The sequence below is a fragment of the Erythranthe guttata genome, chromosome 4 (assembly GCF_056151865.1).
Source record: "Erythranthe guttata isolate IM_541 chromosome 4, IM_541, whole genome shotgun sequence".
Taxonomy (NCBI): domain Eukaryota; kingdom Viridiplantae; phylum Streptophyta; class Magnoliopsida; order Lamiales; family Phrymaceae; genus Erythranthe; species Erythranthe guttata.
This window is the reverse complement of record NC_142536.1, coordinates 3,084,895-3,106,051: the sequence shown is the minus strand read 5'-3', so window position 1 is coordinate 3,106,051 and position 21,157 is coordinate 3,084,895. Positions and strand designations below refer to the sequence as shown.

General features: G+C 33.8%; 3 protein-coding genes and 1 long non-coding RNA gene across 4 annotated transcripts; 1 reads left to right on the top strand and 3 right to left on the bottom strand.

The window, feature by feature from the left end:
• The first annotated feature begins 795 nt into the window (after nucleotides 1-795).
• On the top strand, nucleotides 796-2,649 carry LOC148770923 (uncharacterized). Its single transcript, XR_016030998.1, has 3 exons — nucleotides 796-1,413; nucleotides 1,687-1,790; nucleotides 2,208-2,649. It is a non-coding gene; the product is annotated as an uncharacterized LOC148770923 (long non-coding RNA).
• Nucleotides 2,650-3,439: 790 nt separating this feature from the next.
• On the bottom strand, nucleotides 3,440-4,372 carry LOC105956258 (metalloendoproteinase 1). Its single transcript, XM_012980106.2, has one exon. The coding sequence runs from the start codon at nucleotides 4,370-4,372 to the stop codon at nucleotides 3,440-3,442; it is 933 nt and encodes a 310-aa protein (XP_012835560.2).
• Nucleotides 4,373-5,072: 700 nt separating this feature from the next.
• LOC105956266 (metalloendoproteinase 1) lies at nucleotides 5,073-5,954 on the bottom strand. The gene has a single exon (XM_012980114.2). The coding sequence runs from the start codon at nucleotides 5,952-5,954 to the stop codon at nucleotides 5,073-5,075; it is 882 nt and encodes a 293-aa protein (XP_012835568.2).
• A 673-nt stretch (nucleotides 5,955-6,627) lies between these two features.
• Nucleotides 6,628-11,515, bottom strand: HKL1 (hexokinase-like 1). The gene is made up of 9 exons (XM_013002560.2): nucleotides 10,837-11,515; nucleotides 9,144-9,294; nucleotides 8,866-9,048; nucleotides 8,515-8,589; nucleotides 8,133-8,288; nucleotides 7,915-8,013; nucleotides 7,689-7,816; nucleotides 7,480-7,561; nucleotides 6,628-7,376 (listed from the first exon to the last, which is right to left on the bottom strand). Exons 1-9 carry the CDS (start codon nucleotides 11,106-11,108, stop codon nucleotides 6,990-6,992), a joined length of 1,533 nt encoding a protein of 510 aa, XP_012858014.2. The 5' UTR covers nucleotides 11,109-11,515; the 3' UTR covers nucleotides 6,628-6,989.
• Between the last annotated feature and the right edge of the window lie 9,642 nt (nucleotides 11,516-21,157).

Sequence of the window (21,157 nt, the reverse complement as noted above, 5' to 3'; positions counted from 1 at the left end):
TTCTGAATTTACTTGCGACAAAAAAAGATAAAATCGAAATAAACGTCGCAATAAAAGCGGCAATTTATTTCATTAAACTTTTCATTGCGACGATTATTGCAGTAACGTCGCAATTATGATTCGATTCGTGCGACTAATTTGATTAACGTCGCATTTATCTGACTATTTTATTTATATAAAATTTGCTTGCGGCGATGATTTATAGAAACGTCGCAATGTAAAATTATAATCCCTTTTGTACGTCCTAATTGAACACTTCCAGCTTCATCTCTCATGCACCCAGTTCATCTTCCCTCTTCCACACCGCTGCCACCGCCGCTACAACACTTCGCCGCGGACTCCAAAGGAATCCGCCATCGCCGTCTCCGTCGCGGCCGACGACATCAGCCATTATTCAGCCAAAGCCGACGGCACAACCATCGCCCAATCCCCCCTATATATCCCGCTCATCCTCCCTCTTCCAGACCACCGCCGCTTCTTACTCCGCAGCAATCTGCCGCCACCGTCGTAGCCGACAACATGAACAACTATTGAGACAAAGCCAAGCCACCACCCAAGTCCCTCTTCTCTCACTCTTCCTCCCTCTTCCAAATCGCCGCTACCGCCGCTGCACTTAGCCGTCGACACTGGTGCAATCAGCCATTTGTTCTGTCGTTCACCAAATTTGTAGAGTGTAAGTACTGAAACTCAATTTTACTTTACTTTTAATTTTTTGTGTTTCTATATGACGTAACTTACTTTGAAGAAATCTAGGCTATAATTTTACTGTTAAATATGTGAAATAAAAGTTTTGATTGAGGTGGGAATTGGAATTAACTGGGATGTGTTTGTTTTGAGGTGTGTGCCTGTATGTTTAAATATGCATTTTAGTAGGAATTTTGTTTTGTGGTGTGTGTGTCTGTATGTTTTAATATGTTTAAATATGCATTTGTCCAAAATAAATATGCATTTTAGTGGAAAGTTGATATGCTATAATTCTTCCAAAAATAGAAGGACAAGAGTCAATCAGAAACAAAATCCAAATACACAAAATAATTAGTCATTGTTTTAGCAAAATTGCTACCAACGGTTAAGAAAATAATGAAAGGTTATAATTGTGCTTATGCGGCATTTTGAACATAATTATTCAAAGAGAGACGAATGAGGTTTTTTAACTCTCTCATTACCATCTATGTTCTTCAGTTGCATATATTTTCTAAATAAAAATGTCGAAAGATAGGAGTTGGGTTTTGCTAGATGATCATCGGTTGGAAGCATATCAAAATGGTTTAGAATTTCTAGAATTTGCTTTCGATAAGGCTGCGATTGATGATAAAATAAGGTGTCTATGTAGAGACTGTGCAAGTGTCGAAAAGTCGGGGACCGTGAACACGTTCATGGGTATCTATGAATGAGTCAGGGAGTGATGGGAAGGTAAAATTTTATTTTTAATTAATTTATATTATTATATGATTTATGCATTGCATCAAAATATAGTAACTTATTTGGTAGTATTACTAGTCCAAATCTCAAAAATGTCACGAAGCACGAATATCAATTACAACCGACCACTATTGGGGTCGAACTAGTATCATTAATGGTAGGTCTCATAAACATGTAAGTGATCATGTATAAGTGCGATTGTATATATTTTAAGAGTTATTATAAGGGTCTAATTACTTTTATATAATGTTACTACAAGATCAGAATTTGGCAAAGTTCCTTCGGTTGCAGCTAAATCCAGAAAATGTTATATGAGCATCGATGCCTTGAAGGAATTGGAGCCTTTCACTGAACTACGTGCCATTGCAGTAAGTTATTACTTTAGATGAATCGATGCTTTATTTTCTACTTGAACATGTTTGGGTTGTATATTGTAGTTGGTGGATCTTTAGTTGAATTATGGATTTATTGGGTACTCAAATATATTTGAATTGTGCAATGTAGTTGGTGAATAATTGAGCAGCTATATGTATTTTGGGTTCTCTAATGTAGTTTATGCATATTTTTGTTGAATTGTTGCTTTGTTTCATACTTTAGCATTTGTTAGTTGTGTTAGTAGTTGGTCGATCTTTTATATGAATTATTGTGTTTTTTTCTACTTGAACATCTTTGGGTTGAGCAATGTAATTGGGGGATTTTTATTTGGATTATTGTTTTATTATATACTCCGTATCAAATAGGTCATGTTAATGCAGCTTTTGATATTACTCGGGCGAATTTGACAGAGTCTATCAAGAATGTATGAATGAGAGTCTATCAAGAATATATGAATCATGGGAGGGATGAAAGCATCGCTAACACGATAGCTTGCGAACGAGTATTGGGAAAAACTAAAAGACTTGGAATTGGTTGCTCAAGTTAAAAGAAAAGGGGAAGATCCAACTTGTCTTCTACTGATAGAGATGAAGAAATAGGAGTTTTAAAAGAAAATAAAAAGACGGACATTTTAGGGCCCAAGGTGTCGAGTTCCATCCCAGAACCCATCCAGCGAAAGTAACTAGTTTCCTCGACAACATTAGTGTTGGGTACTTTTACTTCATGTGTGAATGATTTAAGTTTTTATTTGGTTATTTTGTGCTTAGATGATTTTGTGTTTTAGAATGTTTGGATGGTTTTGTATTTTGAAAGAACGTTTTGGATGATTTAATTTAAGAGATTTGTTTAATATTTTGTGTATTTAGTTTTATTGGTATTGTTTATAATTACAGGTAAATTAAGAATTAAAAATAAAAATAAGAAAATATTATAAATATATATAAATTTGCGACGTTTATAAATACATATTGCGACTTTTTCAATATTCCCGTCGCATGGTCACAATAGTTAATTGCGACGATATGGCAATATTCGTCAATATTATAACAAAAGTCTGCGACAATTAGTAAGAAATCGACGCAAAGAGAAACATTGCGACGAATTATGTTCGAAAAATATAGTCGCAATACGACGATAAATATGCGTTGCGGTTGGAGGACGAATATAGCGACTGTTTGTAAATTTCGTCGCAAAATATCAGAAAACGAAAAAAAAATACAAATTTGCGACGTTTACGCGCAATCGTCGCATAAGGTTGCGACATTTTGGTAGATTCGTCGCAATAGTTTACGACGGACACTTTTTTTACTTTTTTTCCGGCCCGCTTCGTCGCAAAAAAAAACATTGCAAATTTTAATTGTTCGTCGCAAATAAGGTAATTTCGTCACAAAAAAATGTCGCCTGAAATGCAATTTGGCGTAGTGATAAATTCACCCAGTATAAATTAAATAACCAGATGCCGCATCTAAGTAACCCCGAATGATTGACTATGATATTAAAAAAAAAAAGTTTACTAATTAACCATAATGAAATTACTTGATGTTGAATTATTTGTAATGAATTACATAACAAAAGAAGAATTCACCTCTTCTTTAACCCCAAAAATAAAAAATAAAAATAAAAAAAGGGCCTTAATTATTAATTAAAATGGGTACAAAGCCTTAATCCCATCAACATCATCTTGCCCCAAACCCTTCCTGGAATTAGGGCCAATGTAAGGATACATAACAGCACCAACATCACCTGTATGCATTAGCCCTAGAATATGTCCCATCTCATGCAGCCCCACCGTCTGCATATCGAACTGCCCTTCGTAAACACCGTCGCACCATTTCTCGTCTCCATCCATATGCAGCCTCCCGTCCGTGGGCGCGAACGCATGCGCCAAGATTCCGAGGGGCCCGTCGAACGGATTCCCGTCTCCGTGGTCCCGCACCTGAAAACTGATCTTCACATCGGCATTGGCGTAGTCGTCGATGTACGTAAAACCAAACGCGGAATTGGCTCCCCAAATGTCGGTGGCGGCCAACAAGCAACGGTTTATGTCGGGCCGAGTCCCCGGTGGGAAAGAATACGTGAGGCTTCTCTTTCCCGCGGGCCACACGGGCTTTCCCGGAAAGAAAGTGTAGCGCGAGGCTATTATTGGCATTTTGCTCTGGAGTAGGGTTTTGTTGAGGACCGCGAAATTATCCGCTACGCCGCACCGAGGCTCCATGATTTGCTTTACGGTGTCCCCGTCGAGCATGCCGGTGACTTTGAGCTTGAAGAAGCTCTGGTAGGCTCGTATGGCGAGTTCTAGGTTCTCGTCGAACGAGTCGTCGTTCGCTCCGGGGGGCGGTTTTTTAATACCTTCGATGTTCATGTATCCGAGGTTCGAGAGGTAGCTCTTGAGGTGGGAAAGGCCTTTTGCCGTGGTCCCTTTTCGGATTCCGACCAAGTTCTTGAGGTAATCTAGGGTTTGTGGGGTTTGGTTGGTTTCTTTTTGATGAGGTGGATGTGCTTGAGCATTGATCAGAAGAAAAATGAGATAAAATGTGATGCACGAGAGAGAGTGAAAATTATACTTTGGCTCCATGATCAAATAATTTGGTGATGGGAATTGTTTGATGAAGATTTATATATAGTTAACCCCTATTTATAGAGTTTGTGGTAAATTCATTTTTATTATTTTTGCCTTTTTTTTAGATGCATTTTTAAATTGCATGAGTAATCTCTTGTTGGATTGTTGTAATCCATGTTCATGTGATTGGTTTATTACAAGGATATTGTAATTTATTTTGTGTATATAGCATTAGATGTTAGAAATCTGTAATATTATTACAGTGATTCTTGAACTGAGATTTCGGATTACAGTGATTCTTGGAATTGAGTCACAGAGTTGTACACGTGTATCAATATGTATAATTAGAGTTTGGAGATTTCAAATTATATAGGATTTAATTATTCCTGAATTTTTCAAACTTGAAAATTGATTTAATTTTGGTTGAATTATATATATATATATATATATATATATATATATATATATATATATATATATATATATATATATATATATATATATATATATATATATATATATATACTATATAGGGTTTAAATATTCCTCAACATTTTCAAATTTCTATTATTTCTTGCATTTCAAAATAATCAGATTTATTGATTAACCGCACCAGAAAATCACCTATTAATATGAACAAAGATTCAAGAAAGTCTATTTTAAATAAAAAAAAAAATTATCCATCATTATGATTAAAAAAAAAGGGGCTAATTAATCAGGATGGATAGATAGATTTGATTCCATGAATATCATCTTGAGTCAAATCTTTGTTCTCTCCTTCACCAATATAAGCATACATTATAGATTTTTCATCTTGGCTATGTGCAAGCCCTAAAATGTGCCCTAATTCATGTAATGCAACGGTTCCCAAATAAAACGACCCCGCCTCGGCAAAAGGCTTCCAATTCTCCTCCGCATCGAAGTGGAGCCTCCCATCCGTTGGGTAAAACGAGTGCCCCAAAACTCCGTAGGGCCCGTCAAACGGATATCCATCTCCATGGTCCCTTGTCTCGAAACTAATCTTCACATCAGAATTTTCAAAATCGTCCGTGAAAGTAAAGTTAAAAGGGGATACGCTAACCCATTTTATTAGAGATTTCACTATAGGGGCATAAGCGTCTTTTCTAGTGTCTTTAGGGAGTGAATACGTGAGGTTTCTTTTGTTTGGCGGCCATGAATATCCGGATAAGTTATAGTACGAACGGAACGGGGTTCGGTTGGTAGTAAGAAGATCGGCCACCCCACAACGGGGTTTCAGCATTAGGGTTACGGTTTCTGGATCGAGAAAACCCGTGATTTTGATGTTGTAGAATTCTTGGTACTTTTTGATGGCCAATTCTAATGTGTCATCAAAGAAGTCATCATACTTGTTGGTTGGGATTTTGGAATTAATGTAGCCAAGATTTTTGAGGTACTCCTTTAGTTTATTTAGGCCTTTTGATTTGTCTCCTTTGTGGGTTCCACTCAAAGCCTTTAGATAATCAAGGGGTGTGTTTGGTAAATGGGATTGGCAAATTATTGTTGAACAAGAAAGGGAAAAGATTGTTATTAGTAGCAAAGTGTATGAACAAGAAAGATGGTGAAATTTGGGAACCATTTTTATATATGAGTTCTTGGTTTTGTGAAATGGCTTCGAATTTATTTCGAAGTTTGAGGTCCTTTTATACGCAGTCAGTTGTTATACGATTGACCATATCCGTGATAATATCGTAATCGTGATAGGATCGTAATGTATTGTTAGGTTATTGTGATTTATAAACAAGTGTTAGTGTATATGATAAGCCTTTATGAAATTGATTAAATTGAGTAGGATTAGTTACAATAACATAATATGAGATTATTTCATATTTGGTAGGTATGTTGGAGTGTATCTTATTCTTTCTATTCTTTAATATTTGTAATCTATTGTTTAAGAATAAAAATTATGAATTATTATTTATGAAATATACAAATAGTCCTAATTTTTAGTTAGTTGTTAGCATCGCTTGTTAAAATATGGGACACATGTATACGGCAATAATTCAATTTAATAGGGTCAAAGAAAAAGAAAAATTGGGATAGGGATTGAATTTTGACTGTTGACTGTTGTGTATCAAATATAATCACAGTTTTTACACAAGGACCCTCACCATTAAAATTATTTCACAAAAGGACCCTTTTCTTTTTCTTTCGTTCAAAAAAACACATCAGACTACATAACTAACTCGCAGGTCAGTCAAAACAGATTCACTAATAAAGCCAAAGATGCTCTTCTTCATTTCATCACTACATAATAATAAATAAATAAATAAATAGAATTGAATTCCAATACTTGAGACGACAATAGTTAACCTCTAACCTATTACACAGACGACCGGAGGCGAAACGGATATTCGACAATTCGACAGATTCTTATATAATAAATTCTAAAATGAATATATATTCTCAAACTATCATTTGAGATATAAATTATAACCTATGAGGATCTACCTACTATGACACATATGCACAACCCTTTTCCGTTTCTGCCCCCCGCAGTTCAACACAAACGCCACGCGATTTCTTCTACATATTTACGCAGGCTATACATATTTAAATATTTTTTGTAAAAAAAAATAAAAAATATATATTTATCTATGATGACTGTACGTTATCAAATACCGGAGGAGGTGGAGGAGGAGGATGCTGAATGAGATCCAGCTAGAAGTGATGCTCCGATGCCCGAACCATCTTCAGTCGCCTTAATTATTACATGAGACGCCACGTCATCGCCCAATATTTGCACCATTGCTTCGTTTAGATACTCTCTGAACATTGTGTAGTTTGTATACAAACCCCCCTCAACAGCCACCACCGTTCGTTTCATCTTCATAGAACCACCACCTTTGGATTTAGCATTTGTGATTCCACCGCTTCCATCTCGCCCAATCTTCTTCAGTATTCCCACAATGCCAGCTGCCGCCAGCCTGGCTGCTCGACAGGTCACCACATCACACACCTTCACCACAAGCTTCCGTACATTAAGAGGAACTTCGGAGATCTGAAAACGAATAAGGCATGTGAAACAAATCGGGATAAAATAAACGGGCCAATGATAAAGAAACGGGCCTAGATGGACTAAAAAGCAAGAGAAAGAAATTCACCTCCAAAGTGTCTTGTAATATTCTGCCGACCTCTTCCAGGTTAGGAGAATCATCCTCGTGCATAGCAGCAATCATAGGTGTCCTGAATTTTTTTTTTTACAACCGAGATATAAATATCTATATATGTTTGCGTTCGCAGGTGTATCTATATGTATATATACACTTCAAAACGACGTGTAAATTGAGCTAGTTTTTTCAAAGACTAGTACCTCAAGATGAAGGGCACATGTAATTTGGAAGAAATTAGTCCGAAAACATCGGACTCAAGCGACATCCGAAGTATTACTCTTCGCACAATGTCTCCTAGGTACATTCCAGATATCATTTTCTCGAAACCCTGCAGCATTATTCTCATCAGCATAAATTACGAAACCAGAATTTTACATGGAAAAAAAATTAATGAAATGGAAATATAGTGAAGAAAATTGTACACACTTGATCATTTGGGTTAGGACTGTCGGCATCCAAGTCAACATCATATGATGTTCTAGGCAAATGCGACGACCAAAAATTGCCCCATTCCATGTTAACTACCTGATTAGATTCAAGAACAGCATCAAATATTATACCGAAAAGAAAAAAAAACAACTTGAGAAAAATGTATGTGCAATATCAAATAATAAATGTTGCTTAATTAACATGTTGGAAGATACCATGCTTCCGGAAGTTGTAAGAAGGCCTTGGCATTTAATGATGGCATCTGCACGCTCTAAATAGCATGCGTTTGTACCTGTTCCGATAATTACAGCAGCTACTGTGTCTTCATCGTGATAATGACCAAGGGCCAAGGTCCCCACAGTATCATTTATCTGCTCAAAAAAGAATTATATAATAAGAATTTCAAATACATAACAACATTACATTGCATCTCCATCGGGCTAAGTCATGACGAAAAACTGGTATGTATATCTCTATACTTCAAACTTGAGTTGCGAAGCACTTTGTCCAACGTAACAATGTCGTTATCCTCTTATTAAGCAAATAAAATATTAGTATGTACCGAAAGGTCCGAAACAGAAGAAAGAGAGTGCTTACGAGAGCAGTGACTCGCATGTCGAGGCCCTTTCGAGACATTGCCTCCTGTAGGCACTGAGAAACATCTCTACCCACCTGCAAACCAGAGTACCATAATGACTTTTAAGGAATCGGTGAATCAAACGATCAGTTATTTTATGAAACATACATTTTCTAATTTAATTTCTTTCCACAAGTGCCTTGATTGGAAAAAAAAAAAAAAAAAAAAAAAAAAAAAAAAAAAAAAAAAAAAAAAGAACATACATATATATATATATATATATATATATATATATATATATATATATATATATATATATATATATATATATACACTAGAAGAACTGTAACAACAAAAATCATGCAACTAACCATGTCTTCAATCGAGAATCCTTTTGTCCATTTGATTAGAGTTCCCGATGAGGAAGAAATTTGTTTGAACGGGAATGAAAATGTGAAGCCAAGTTCCCTTCTTTCCCCTTGCGAAGGCTCGGGCGCATTTTCTTCCTTTTCAACAAAATCCTTTAATGATGTCGCTATAAAATCAAAGAGCTCCTGCAAGTGGAAAGGAGGAAGAGAAAAATATTGGATTTTCTATATCTAAAGCGTTAATAATGCCCAAAACTCAACAATGGACATAATTTAACTACCTCGGTTGTGCTTGTCATCAAATGCTGCGGAATGGGCTTTCGATCGACATCGAGTTCGGTGATAGAAGACCTTTCGCCTCCTAATTTAACCCGTAAGACCCGGAAATTGGTACCACCAAGATCTAGGGCGTAATAAATCCCTTTTTCATTCCTGTAAAAAGGTAAGTTATTATATGCAGCAAGGAAAACATAGGCAATGTTTGGCCCCCTTTTGAGGCTATATTTCCATTTTACGTTTGGCTAAGAAATTTTGGGAAAAAAGTATGTCGGAAGAAGTATATTGGGACACAATTTTCTCTTTTGGGGAAAGAGGGGAACAATATCGAGAAGGGGCCAAACATTCCCTTATCAATTAAAGAACAGGAACCAAGTAAATGAAAACCCTACACAATGAATACAGAGGTTTAAACCGTAATCATGCATCATCAATTTCAACTCGAAATTGAAGATCTTAGCTATCAACCAATCAGAAGACTCAAACGTAGTGTTATAAATTTGGAGAAATGCATTGAATCGAATAAAAATACAACTTTTCATATAAAAATTTAAATATGAAAAGGAACGGAGGATGTATCGAGAATAAGCATATCAACTAAACGAAAGGAAAGGTTAATTATTACACATTATAAGACGATAATATAGATTACACGGTCTTCCTACCAGATACTTCAAATTCATGACATCAGAGAGCTTCAACAAAATCAAGATCACTTACGTAATTAAGAATCGGAAAGCAACTCACTTAAACAACACGAAAGAAGTTTTCATTAAAGACACTTCCCTTAATCACGATAGTAATCATCCACACGTTAGAAAAGGATTAGGGACGCCATTTGGCAAGCCTTAAAGAAACCAACACGTGGATTCCGCCAGCAAATAAATGAAAATTATTCATTTACAAAGAATCGACTTACCAACTGAATTCACGACTCTAACTCAAAACTATAAAACCCCATCGCAGCCTGTCTCGGCTATTGCATGCTGCATGCTGTCTATGAGGGAAAGAAGTCTCCAAGAAAGAAACTCTGTAATCTTGGCGTGATTATCCCGTGTAAGATTCGGATTAAGAACGCAAAAAAAGAAAAACAATAATAATAATAATAAACAGCCATTAGCAGAGCTGTCTCATTAATACCCTATTGGGCGTCGTAGGAAACTAACAGGTAGATTCCACCAGAACATTAATTAAAAAGTATCCGTTGTTTGCGAAGAACGAATTTACGTCTGCATTAATGACTAATGCAAGACAGTAAATCCTACTGAGCTGTCATGCAGTGGCACTCCAACTCAGCACATACATCATTTCGTTCGCATAAACAGCTTAATCAGAACGGCAACTCTAACGAAAGCAAAATTTGAAATATGTTCGATAATAAACATATCAGATGAACGAAAAGCAGAAACTAACATGAACAAAAAACGAATTCTCGACGTTTAGGTCATTAAAACACAAGAATTCGTGAATCGACCTTTCAATTAAAATTGAACTAACAGAAGAATCGATAACATCAAAGCTCACAGAAACAATCAAATCGAAATTCGTACCCATCATTTTCAAATTCAAATCCAATGCCACCCAAGAAAACGACAGTTAAAATCACACATCAGCATACTCAAGTAAAAAACCTGGAACAAATTAATCAGAAGAAATTAAAACAGAAAAAAATGCAAGAGCTAAGCATCGGGTGTTTACCCAGTAGGAAGGTTGTGAATAAAGGTGAGAAGCATCTTAAGCTTAGAGCCGCCCTCAGAAGCCAAGCCGGCGTGCATCTCCACCGCCATAGCATCAACAACCTGGCGGAGCCGCCCCACTGGGGTGGCACAACCCTCCTCCAGTTCCTCAAGAACCCTCAACACCCTCCGCCATCCGCTCCGCCGCCTCACAGTCCTCCCAACCATCACCGCCGCAACCACGCACGCCGCCACCGCACAGCCCGCCGCCAACGCTACCCCCACCTTCCCCATATACGACGCCCTTTCCCCCTTTCAAAATCGTTCTATTTATATCGCCTTTTATTCCGAGTAAAACGAAATCAAAAATCAATCAACCATTTCCACCAAAAAAAAAAATAATAATAATCGTTCCGCCGATCGAGACAAGGCGGCGTTAAAAAAAATAAGCCGCGTCGGAGCAACTAAACGACGGGGCGTCTATTCGGTAGTGAAAGTAACTGAAGCGCTCGTTGGATTTTTCAAAGGGCGTCGTCCCGTTGAACGTTTCTCTTTGAAAAATCCTTTCTTTTTTTCTTTTTTTTTTGTTCTTTTCTTTTTGGGACTCTGGAGAAACGAAGAAGAGTTGCTCGAAGAAAAAAGTTTTTTTTAGAGAGAGAAAGAGAGGAGAGAGAGAGAGAGAGGGCAATGGTGGTGGGAGTGCTGTGGAAAGCGAAGTGTTGGTTACTTATAACTGGAGTGAAAATGACTGAATTGACCCTGAAGAATGAGGGAATGCCTGATTTGTTCACCTTTTCGATTTAGCGAGGTGGATTCTGGTTTGACCAGTTAGAAAAATTCACAAATTTTCGTAATTTTGGAGAAAAATGGCGATTTCTGAAATGACGGTTTTGCCACTGGCTTTTTTTAATTTAAATCATATTACAAATTGAGGAGGAGCATGATTTTAACTCTACACCATGATTATATCATTTTCTTAATAATAAAAGAAGAGTATTAACATAATTTGTTATACAATTATGCATGAAACAAATGTGTCACATAAATGTAAAAGAAAATTATTTATCATAATATAACAGTTATTTTAAACTTCCAACTTTTAAAAAAAATATTGCATAATCTGCTATTGTATGATATGATTCTAACACTATTTGACTTAACAAAATTTGGTTTATAGATATCTTGCCACTATTAATTGCTACTATAAAAGTTTTATGTATATCGTATAACTTGCAAGCTATTTACGAATAAAATATATATTTTTAGTATGACCCTTTGTAATTATTTTAATTAAAAATATATTGCATATATATTTAGATTGTGGTTGGAACTTGAAATCTGATCCTACAAAATTAATTAAGCTTGCAAATTTAAATTATCCATTTTTTATTTTTATAATTTGTAAAGGCCGCTTGAATAAAACCACAAAGAGGGGACCGATGAGGCATAACGGAGAAAGAGAAGGACAAAATCGACATTACACAGAGAATCATGGTGCGCGAGTGTCTACTGTCTACACTTTAGCTTTGATCCTCATCAGACAAAGATTTTTATTACTTAATTCCACTTTTTTTTTTTCGGTCTAGAGAGAGAAACTATATATTATATTATATATATATATATAATATATATGTGTATTTAAGGAATATATAAAAGTAAAATATTAATAATATTATATATTGAATTTAAATAAAAAGAATGAGTGTGCAAAGAAAGAATTGAAGAAGCAAACGGCGACTGAGTAGCTGCGTATCCCCGTACATTGTGCCAGCTGTGATCCGCTAATTCCAGCTGTGCATCAAATAAAGCAATTTTCCCACCATATAATATCGTACGTTTCCTTATCACCACCAATCATAATTATTTTTTCCCTTTTTTATTTATTATTATTATTTGATTTATGCATCCTTGATTAATATACGTATATGTTAAATTTCTTGATTAATATACAGATACTTACATATACAATTACTTGCATATACGTATATAAATACTTAATTTGGCATGAAAGTTCGATTATTAACTATTTTATTTAATTATATATTGATGATGCTAATTACTAGCTCACCTAGGGTGGTGTAGAAAACGAACTGGGAGAGCAAAGCAGATCAGTAGCTTGACAACTTGATGATCCTGAGGTACCTGCGATCATAGAACACATAAGCTAAGCCGGGGGTTGATCCGGCGGAAACCCCTCCGACGCTCAAGTCTGACGTGCTGATCATAGAAATAGTCCAGAGAATACCATTAGTAGTATTGCTCAGATAATAGGACGTACCTTATCGAATGAGTTCAAATGTGTATTTATAGCTTAGTTGAGATTGTCGGGCCCAAACCTTGCTTGAAGGTGATTGGGCCTCGGTGATAGTAGTCTTCGATATTTGGCTCGTGGCCCGGTAGATAAATAATTTGTAGGCCCATTGGGTTGGGCCAATTAGGCATATCATATATATATATATTAATTTATTCTAATATATCAAAATAATTTAGAAAAAATAGTACAATTGAAGATATGACGATCAAGAATGGGAAAGTTAGATGAAAATTGTATTGAACAATGGGAAATTTGCGGCGAATTTCTTAAAATTGAATATTTTAACGAAATATGACAGTCGAGTTTCTAAATTAGCTAGAAATTGACAGCGAACTTCTAAAATAAACACTAAAACATTCTAAAAATTGGATGTGCTAACAAAATATTAGAGTGACCTTTCACGAATTTGTATTGAACTTCTGAAAACCACTAGTAAACTTTTAAAAATCGAGTATTTTAATCAAATATGATAGAGAACTTTCGAAATTACCGTGAAAGGAGAATCAACAACTAACCGACATATTTGGGAATACAAATTCCCAAGAGAATGATTATTCCCATCACAAAACCACACTAATCACGGTTTTGAAAATGAATTAACTTGGGAATAATCATTCCATTCTCGATTAATTTATGTATATCAATCATGTCGATCGTAAGCGCGCAATAGCCTCATCACTCATGTCTACGTTCCAAAATGTAACATTATATTTTCCCTAACACGCCATCTTTATAAAATTTAACGAGTGACGAGACGACCAAACGAAATCGAGAAGAAGAAGATGTTATGACTCGATCATTATTTCTCAAAGTTTAGCCCTTGAATTAAATGTTAATAAAAGTTTATGGTTGTGGAAGGTAAAAAGGTAGTATTGAAATGTTGCGTGTATGTTCTATTATTGCTATTATTTATTTATTTATATTATTTTTTGATTGGAAAAACCAAAAAAAAAAAAGGCTTTATAAGAAAATAATAATTATTGAGTGAAAAAAAAAAAAGACAGTAAAAGAGACATGGAAAGAACAAGGAACCGAAAGGACAGAAGTAGTAATAGATTTGATTGATTGTCGATTACGTGTGGGAAGTATGAACACTCAGAATATCATGCACTCATTTATTGCAATTATAATATATGCTTTCTTTTTTTAATTTATCCATGCTATATATACATTTAACACATTTTTATTGTATACTAATTTTGTATGCATGCAGCTCGATTTTTTCGATCTTTATCTCTCGTTTACGTAGGGTTGTCCGTAGGTTGGGTTTGTTGATTAAATATTGAAAATTATTATCGACTCAACTATGTAATGGGTGTTGGTTGACGGCCAACTTTGTAGTTAGGTTGATGAGTCAACCACTATTTTAAATATTTTATTACGATAATAATATATTTTTATAATTAAACAGAATTAGTTCAACAAACCTTGAATAATAAAATCAGAATATTACAAACTATACGTGTTGCAATTAAACATAGGGCAAATGGCAAAAAGGCCCATCACATGGGACTTAAATGCATTTTAGTCCACAAAAAAAACAGTCTCTCAATTAAGCCCATCCCCATGTCTTTAGTCTAAAATACCCTCAATAATATAATTCTTAACAATTCCACCCATTATGCTCTAACTTCCTCAATATTACACATTGACCCCGGATTTAAACAAATATATCACATTTACCCCCAAAACTTTTTTTTTTTCAGAAAATAATTTTTTTTCTGAAATATTTTTTTCCGGCCAGATTCCGGCGTTGACTTTTTTTTTTTTTTTTTTTTTTTTTTTTTTTTTTGAAATTTTTTTTTTTCCTGCATTTTTTTTCCGGTCGGTCAACCACCGTTGACCGCCGGTCTCCGGCGTTGACTTTTTTTTTTTTTTTTTTTTTTTTTTTTTGAATTGTTTTTTCTTAGAAAAAAAATATTTTAATTAATATTACTGTCTTGACTACTAAATTACTATCTCAGACAGTAATATTACTGTTTGGGACAGTAATATTATGAATATTATTTTTTCGAACAGTAATATTATTAATATTATTGTCTAAGACAATTAAATTACTGTTGAAGACAGTAATTTAACATCCAAGACAGTAATATTAATAAAAACAATTTTTTTTGTAAGGAAAAAAATAAAAAAAAAAAAAAAAAAGTCAATTAACAGTTAAATTACTGTCTCCGACAGTTAAATAACTGTTGGAGACAGTAATTTAGCAACGAATACAGTAATATTAATTAAAAATATTTTTTTTAAGAATAAAAAAGTCAATTAACAGTTAAATTACTGTCTCCGACAGTTAAATAACTGCTGGAGACAGTAATTTAGCAACGAATACAGTAATATTAATTAAAAATATTTTTTTAAGAATAAAAAAGTCAATTAACAGTTAAATTACTGTCTCCGACAGTTAAATAACTGCTGGAGACAGTAATTTAGCAACGAATACAGTAATATTAATTAAAAATATTTTTTTTAAGAATAAAAAAGTCAATTAACAGTTAAATAAGTGTCTCCGACAGTTAAATAACTGCTGGAGACAGTAATTTAGCAACGAATACAGTAATATTAATTAAAAATATTTTTGAAGAAAAAAAAAACAGTCAATTAACAGTTAAATTTCAGTCTCCGACAGTTAAATAGCTGCCGGAGACAGTAATTTAGCAGCCAAGACAGTAAAATTAATTAAAATATTTTTTTTAAGAAAAAACAAAATTATTAAAAAAAAAAAAAAAAAAAAAAAGTCAACGCCGGAGACCCGGCGGTCAACGGCCGTTGACCGGCCGGAAAAAATTTCGGGAAAACGAAAATTCAAAAAAAAAAAAAAAAAAAAAAAAAAAAGTCAACGCCGGAGACCGGCGGTCTCCGGCGGTCAACGCCGGAATCTGGCCGGAAAAAAATATTTCAGAAAAAAAATTTATTTTCTAAAAAAAAAAGTTTTGGGGGTTAATGTGATATATTTGTTTAAATCCGGGGTCAATGTGTAATATTTAAGAAGTTAGAGCATAATGGGTGGAATTGATAAGAATTAGGGTTAAAATTGGGGTCAAAATTGAAATTAGGTTTAAAATTGGTTAATTGATGAAATTGGGCTAAATTGGGGTGTAAATCATGAAATTGGAGTTGAATTGGGTTTCAATGAATTGGGGGTAATTTTGGTATATATAAAGGGATTTTCCTTATTTGCAAATAAGTTTGAATGGGGTGGGTTTATTTGAGAAACAAAAAAGTTGGATGTCCCTTTTTTAATTAAGTGCCCTTGTCATGGGCCTATTTGCCATTACCCCTTAAACATAAGTAGTTCAATAATATTATAATAAAGTTTAAATATTTCAAGGCACGTGTCTTAAAATTTAAATAGTTCAACATCGATAAATAAAAAAATAAAATAGTTCAACATAAAATAAAAGGAGCCAAAATACTATAAAACATATTGAAACTTTCCTTGTTTCTCAATTAGCATGAATCGAACAAGAATTAAAAACGTACTTCATAAGAATTAGGGTAAATTACAAAAACCCCCCTGAGGTATGATGAAATTACAAAAACACCCTCTTGTTTGGATAATTACATCTACCCCCCTCAACTATGATTTTTTCTTACATCTCCACCCTTATTGTGCCAAATTCAATATAATCATCTAGATTCCGTGGAATGTGCTCTAGTTTGTATTCGTTTTGTGTAAAAATACAGTTTCCGATGCACTACAAACTGATATACACAAGCTAAAAATCACATATTATGATCGTCTTACTTCATAATGTAGAGTTTGAATGGTATAAAACGGGTACAAAAGTGATAATATTTCATATAATCTCGAAGATTCCACTAAATTTGAAGAGCTGAGGGGGTGATTGTAATTATCCAAACAAGAGGGGTGTTTTTGTAATTTGACCATACCTCAGGGGGGTGTTTGTAATTTACCCTAAGAATTAATCTCATAATAAATGATTAGGTTTATGTGTTTTGAGTTTAGTCAATATTAATTTAATAAATACTAAATAAAGTTGGTCGATCGGTATAACCCGACAAACCAACTTTTCAACATATTACAATTCATTATCAACTCAACTGTATATGAATTGTTTGATATTGTCGACCCAATTGTACATGGGTAGATTGATATTATCGACCCAAATTAAATGGACTAGTTGATGATTGATTATCCATAAAAAAATGGGCCCACGACAACAAATGTTACTTGATTTAAGAATAAATTTAATCATGTAACTAAAAGGTGCAAAATATTTAATATGAGTTCAACGTTAACACGCTTAAAAAAAATATCTCATAAAAATATATAATATATTAATAAAGACAAAAATGAGATATAATTAATTAATTAATTAATAAAATGAAGACTGTTTTATGTGCTGGATTATGTGTGGTTTTGACCGCAAAACACAGGTGGAAACACATAAGCAATCCGAATATTCGAAACCAGATTCCCCTAACAAGTAGCAGCCACGTCATTTTTTATTTTATCTTGGGATGAATATAACGACCAATAAGAACTCCCTATGACGTCACCAAGAAAATCCTCTTGTAAAACTCTACAAAGGTTGTCCCCAAATAAAATCTTTTTAGTTTCCTCATTTATTTCTCAATTCTCAAATAATGTAATAGCAATTGTAGTTTTGATGTGTGGGATGAGAACATGATTTTGTCACCTATGATTTGCTCGTTTTTGCACTTTGCCACATTAATAAAAAAAATAAAAAAATTACACGGACACAATTAAATCAGTTATTTTGACTCACTAAATCATCTAGGGCACATATTCAGGCGAATCTTCACAAATTGTGGCGCACGCATGAAGCATATGTGTTTTTTTTCGTCTTTTCATCTGAAAATATCAAATCTGGGTTAAATTGAAAGTTCCAAGAACTCAATTGAACTTAATTTGAAACTTGCTTAAAATCAATTTCGAAATTAATTTAAATAAAGCTTTGGGTCTTCCTCTTGCTGGTGATTAGTATGTGCTTCTTGGAGGTGAAGACGACTCTGTACAAACACGTGATTGAATTTTGAATTTTGAATTTTATGTGTGTTCGTGTGAGAGAGTATAAAAGCTTAGTTGCGGAGACGAAATGGGTTATTGAATTTGAAGCGAAGGAAAATCTAGAGACAAAAATTTAAAGAGAGAAAAACGGGAGAGGAGATTGAAAGGACAAAAACACCCTTCTTCTATATATTTATTTATTTATTTACATAGAACTTATTCAGTAGAAAAAATGACAACAATTACAAGTAAATCATGTTGTTTGATTTATGGTCTTAGTTAGTTAAAAAGAATATTAGTGACATGACAACTTAACGAAAATTAAAAAGAGGAACAAAACACAATGAATAGGCTAAAAAGTAAGAATAATTAAATAAATTGACCTATTAGACAATAAAATAAATAAATAAAACAATGAATAGTGAGTGAATTCATATTTCACCATCACTCAGAACACACATAAATCAAAGATTTTGAGATGCTAACGTTTGCAAAGTTGATGTCATAAGTGGGTCTTTGATCAAGTGGATTTCTGACATTGACCACCAATTTAATTTATTACCCAAATATTAAATAATCCATTTATTTATACATATCTTTAATTAATAAACGACCCCATTTAGTCATTATCAAGAAACGTCGTCGTTTCAATGAAATTACACATCCAACGGATGAAATTTTGACAAATCTTTCCAACAAAGACGTTTCATAATATGCTTTAATAGTTCATGTGGTGATTTAAAAATCACGACTTTAATAATTAACAAAGTTGACCATATAGTTTTATGTTCTATTTAAATACCGACTTTTTGAAGGAATTGCATTTTGAATATTAAATTTTAAAGCATCACCTTTTTTTCTTCCTAAACTCTAATTCAAGAGCTCTTGAGTTATGTTTTGAATTGGGTAATTATTAATTTTTAATATATATATATATAAATTAATTTCATAATTTTTTTTTTTATTATTTTCGAAACTTGAAGCCATCTTTTGAAGGGGGGCCAACATTGCGACGACTTTAATTTGAGATTTTGATTTGTGAGCCTCCTGATTTTAATTGTGTCTGAAGTGGGGCCCTCTCTTAGATCTAACAAATATTTCAATAATGATTTGGTAAAAATGCATGGTTTTCTCATTGAATTATATAATTGATAAATTAAATATAAATTTCCAAATTAGTGTCAAGTATGTATAATTCGTAAGAATCTTTCAATTTTGTTTTTATATTATGATATATAAGAGAGTGTGACTACTGCCCGTATGAGTCCAGCTCGACTAGTTGCGGGTGGTAAGTTAGTGCAATATTCTAAAATTGAGTACCGACGACTACAGCGTAAAAAAGGCGAGAGACTTCGTCTTTTGGTACAAAAGAGTGTTACTAAAATATCTAAATTTAGTGTTCTTATTTCAATTCTAGTTCAGTAAAATTTGGTGTTTTTATTAAACTCCTTTTAATTATAAAATAGATATTATTGTTCTATTAAAATGAACATCACCCATTAAATAAATAAGCAATAAAGACAAGAGAGTATTGGCAGAAAATTAATTAAATCATTTAGTGAACGACCAGTTAGGCTATGAATGTTACATAAAACAAATTAAAATATTTAAAAGTAAATATAGATATTGATTTAATTTCTTTTTTTCTGAGGGGGTATTTGTATCCACGTTACCTAAATTGGTCCAATTATTTGTGGTAGTGACACTTTCTTGAATTAATATAAATTCTGCATATTAAAGAACTTATGTGTGACCCCTTTATTTTGTTTCTATTGCTACTTTTACATTTTTTATTAGCACATGAAATAATTTAACTGTGTGTGTGTGTGTGTTTTTTTTTCCAGCAGCCGTTTCCGACCATAAGTACAAATTTTGAGGCACAAACTTCTTGTTGGATTTGCTGTTATTTGGAAGTAGTTGCAGTAGATATTTAATTATTTCTTATTTTGACTATATATAATTACATTGTTTATCTAGTCATATAAATAATTAGGGTAAAGTTCATTTTACCTACCTGAACTATACCCAACGTATAAAATACTCCCCTGAACTTCAAAATGAATCAAACTAGCCCCTCCGTTTAAAATCCGTCTAGCCTTGCTGACATGGCACTTTGACTTTTGCATATATGACAGCTGGAGTAGATTTTGGACGATTTTACCCCTTACTATTATTACTATTTTCACTGTCTCCTTCACCACACCACCATCACTTTCGATGGATTCAACATAACTAAAACCTTAATTTTCAAATCCAGATTCAGCAACGTACCATAAGAAAGTTTATCAAAAATTCACCCAATTTTGTGAAGAAAAACATTCTTTAATTGATGTAGAGTAACGCAAATCTTGGAAAATAAAATAACATTTTATTCTAAGGAACAATAACAAAAGCCCCAACACCAAAATCATTCCAGAAAATAGAGAATACCAGATTATACAATTCTGTTTTTGCGAATGTTGGTGGCGGATTCCGCCAGGACCTAATGTGTGTAGCGGAGCAAAAGCTGATTTTTTTTTTGGTTTCTTCTTGATTTCAACTTTTCCGGCCGCCGCCACCGGCGGAAATCCAAACGACTCCGTATTTGGGTTTTTGAAACCAAATCCAGCCGTGCTTCTTCAAAATGTTCACCATCTCGGTTGGAGGCCGAAATTAGTGCCCCAAGTTGTGAGAAGCTTGAACTCCCACCGGTGCGAAATGAGGTCTTACTGCGGCGGATATTTTGAGCAGCGTGGCGCCGATTTGCATGAAGAACTTTAATTTTGACTTTAATGGAGCAACGTTGGCGTGAGATTTGGCAAACAATTTTATTTTTTGCAATTTGTTAAATAAGTGAAGAGAAAAATATTCTGGATTTTGGTAGAAGAATCTCAAGAAAAAAAAAAGAAGAAAAGAAAAAAAAAAAAAAAGACGGGAGAGGTGTGAAGAAGACAGACCACAGTTGTATCAATATAGGGTATAAACGTAATTGCACACAAAACTTAACGTCTGTTAGTTTTGTAATGTTTTTTAACGTTGACCCACAATTGAGAG

Bases quoted from the DNA above. Each gene is read 5' to 3' on its own strand.
- LOC105956258 (XM_012980106.2), bottom strand. From the start codon at position 4,372: ATGGAGCCAAAGTATAATTTTCACTCTCTCTCGTGCATCACATTTTAT.
- LOC105956266 (XM_012980114.2), bottom strand. From the start codon at position 5,954: ATGGTTCCCAAATTTCACCATCTTTCTTGTTCATACACTTTGCTACTA.
- HKL1 (XM_013002560.2), bottom strand. From the start codon at position 11,108: ATGGGGAAGGTGGGGGTAGCGTTGGCGGCGGGCTGTGCGGTGGCGGCG. The intron at 9,295-10,836 runs GTAAACACCCGA...ACCTTTTTACAG, and splicing joins ATTCACAACCTTCCTACTGG to GAATGAAAAAGGGATTTATT. The intron at 7,817-7,914 runs GTGTGTACAATT...ATAATGCTGCAG, and splicing joins GTCCTAACCCAAATGATCAA to GGTTTCGAGAAAATGATATC.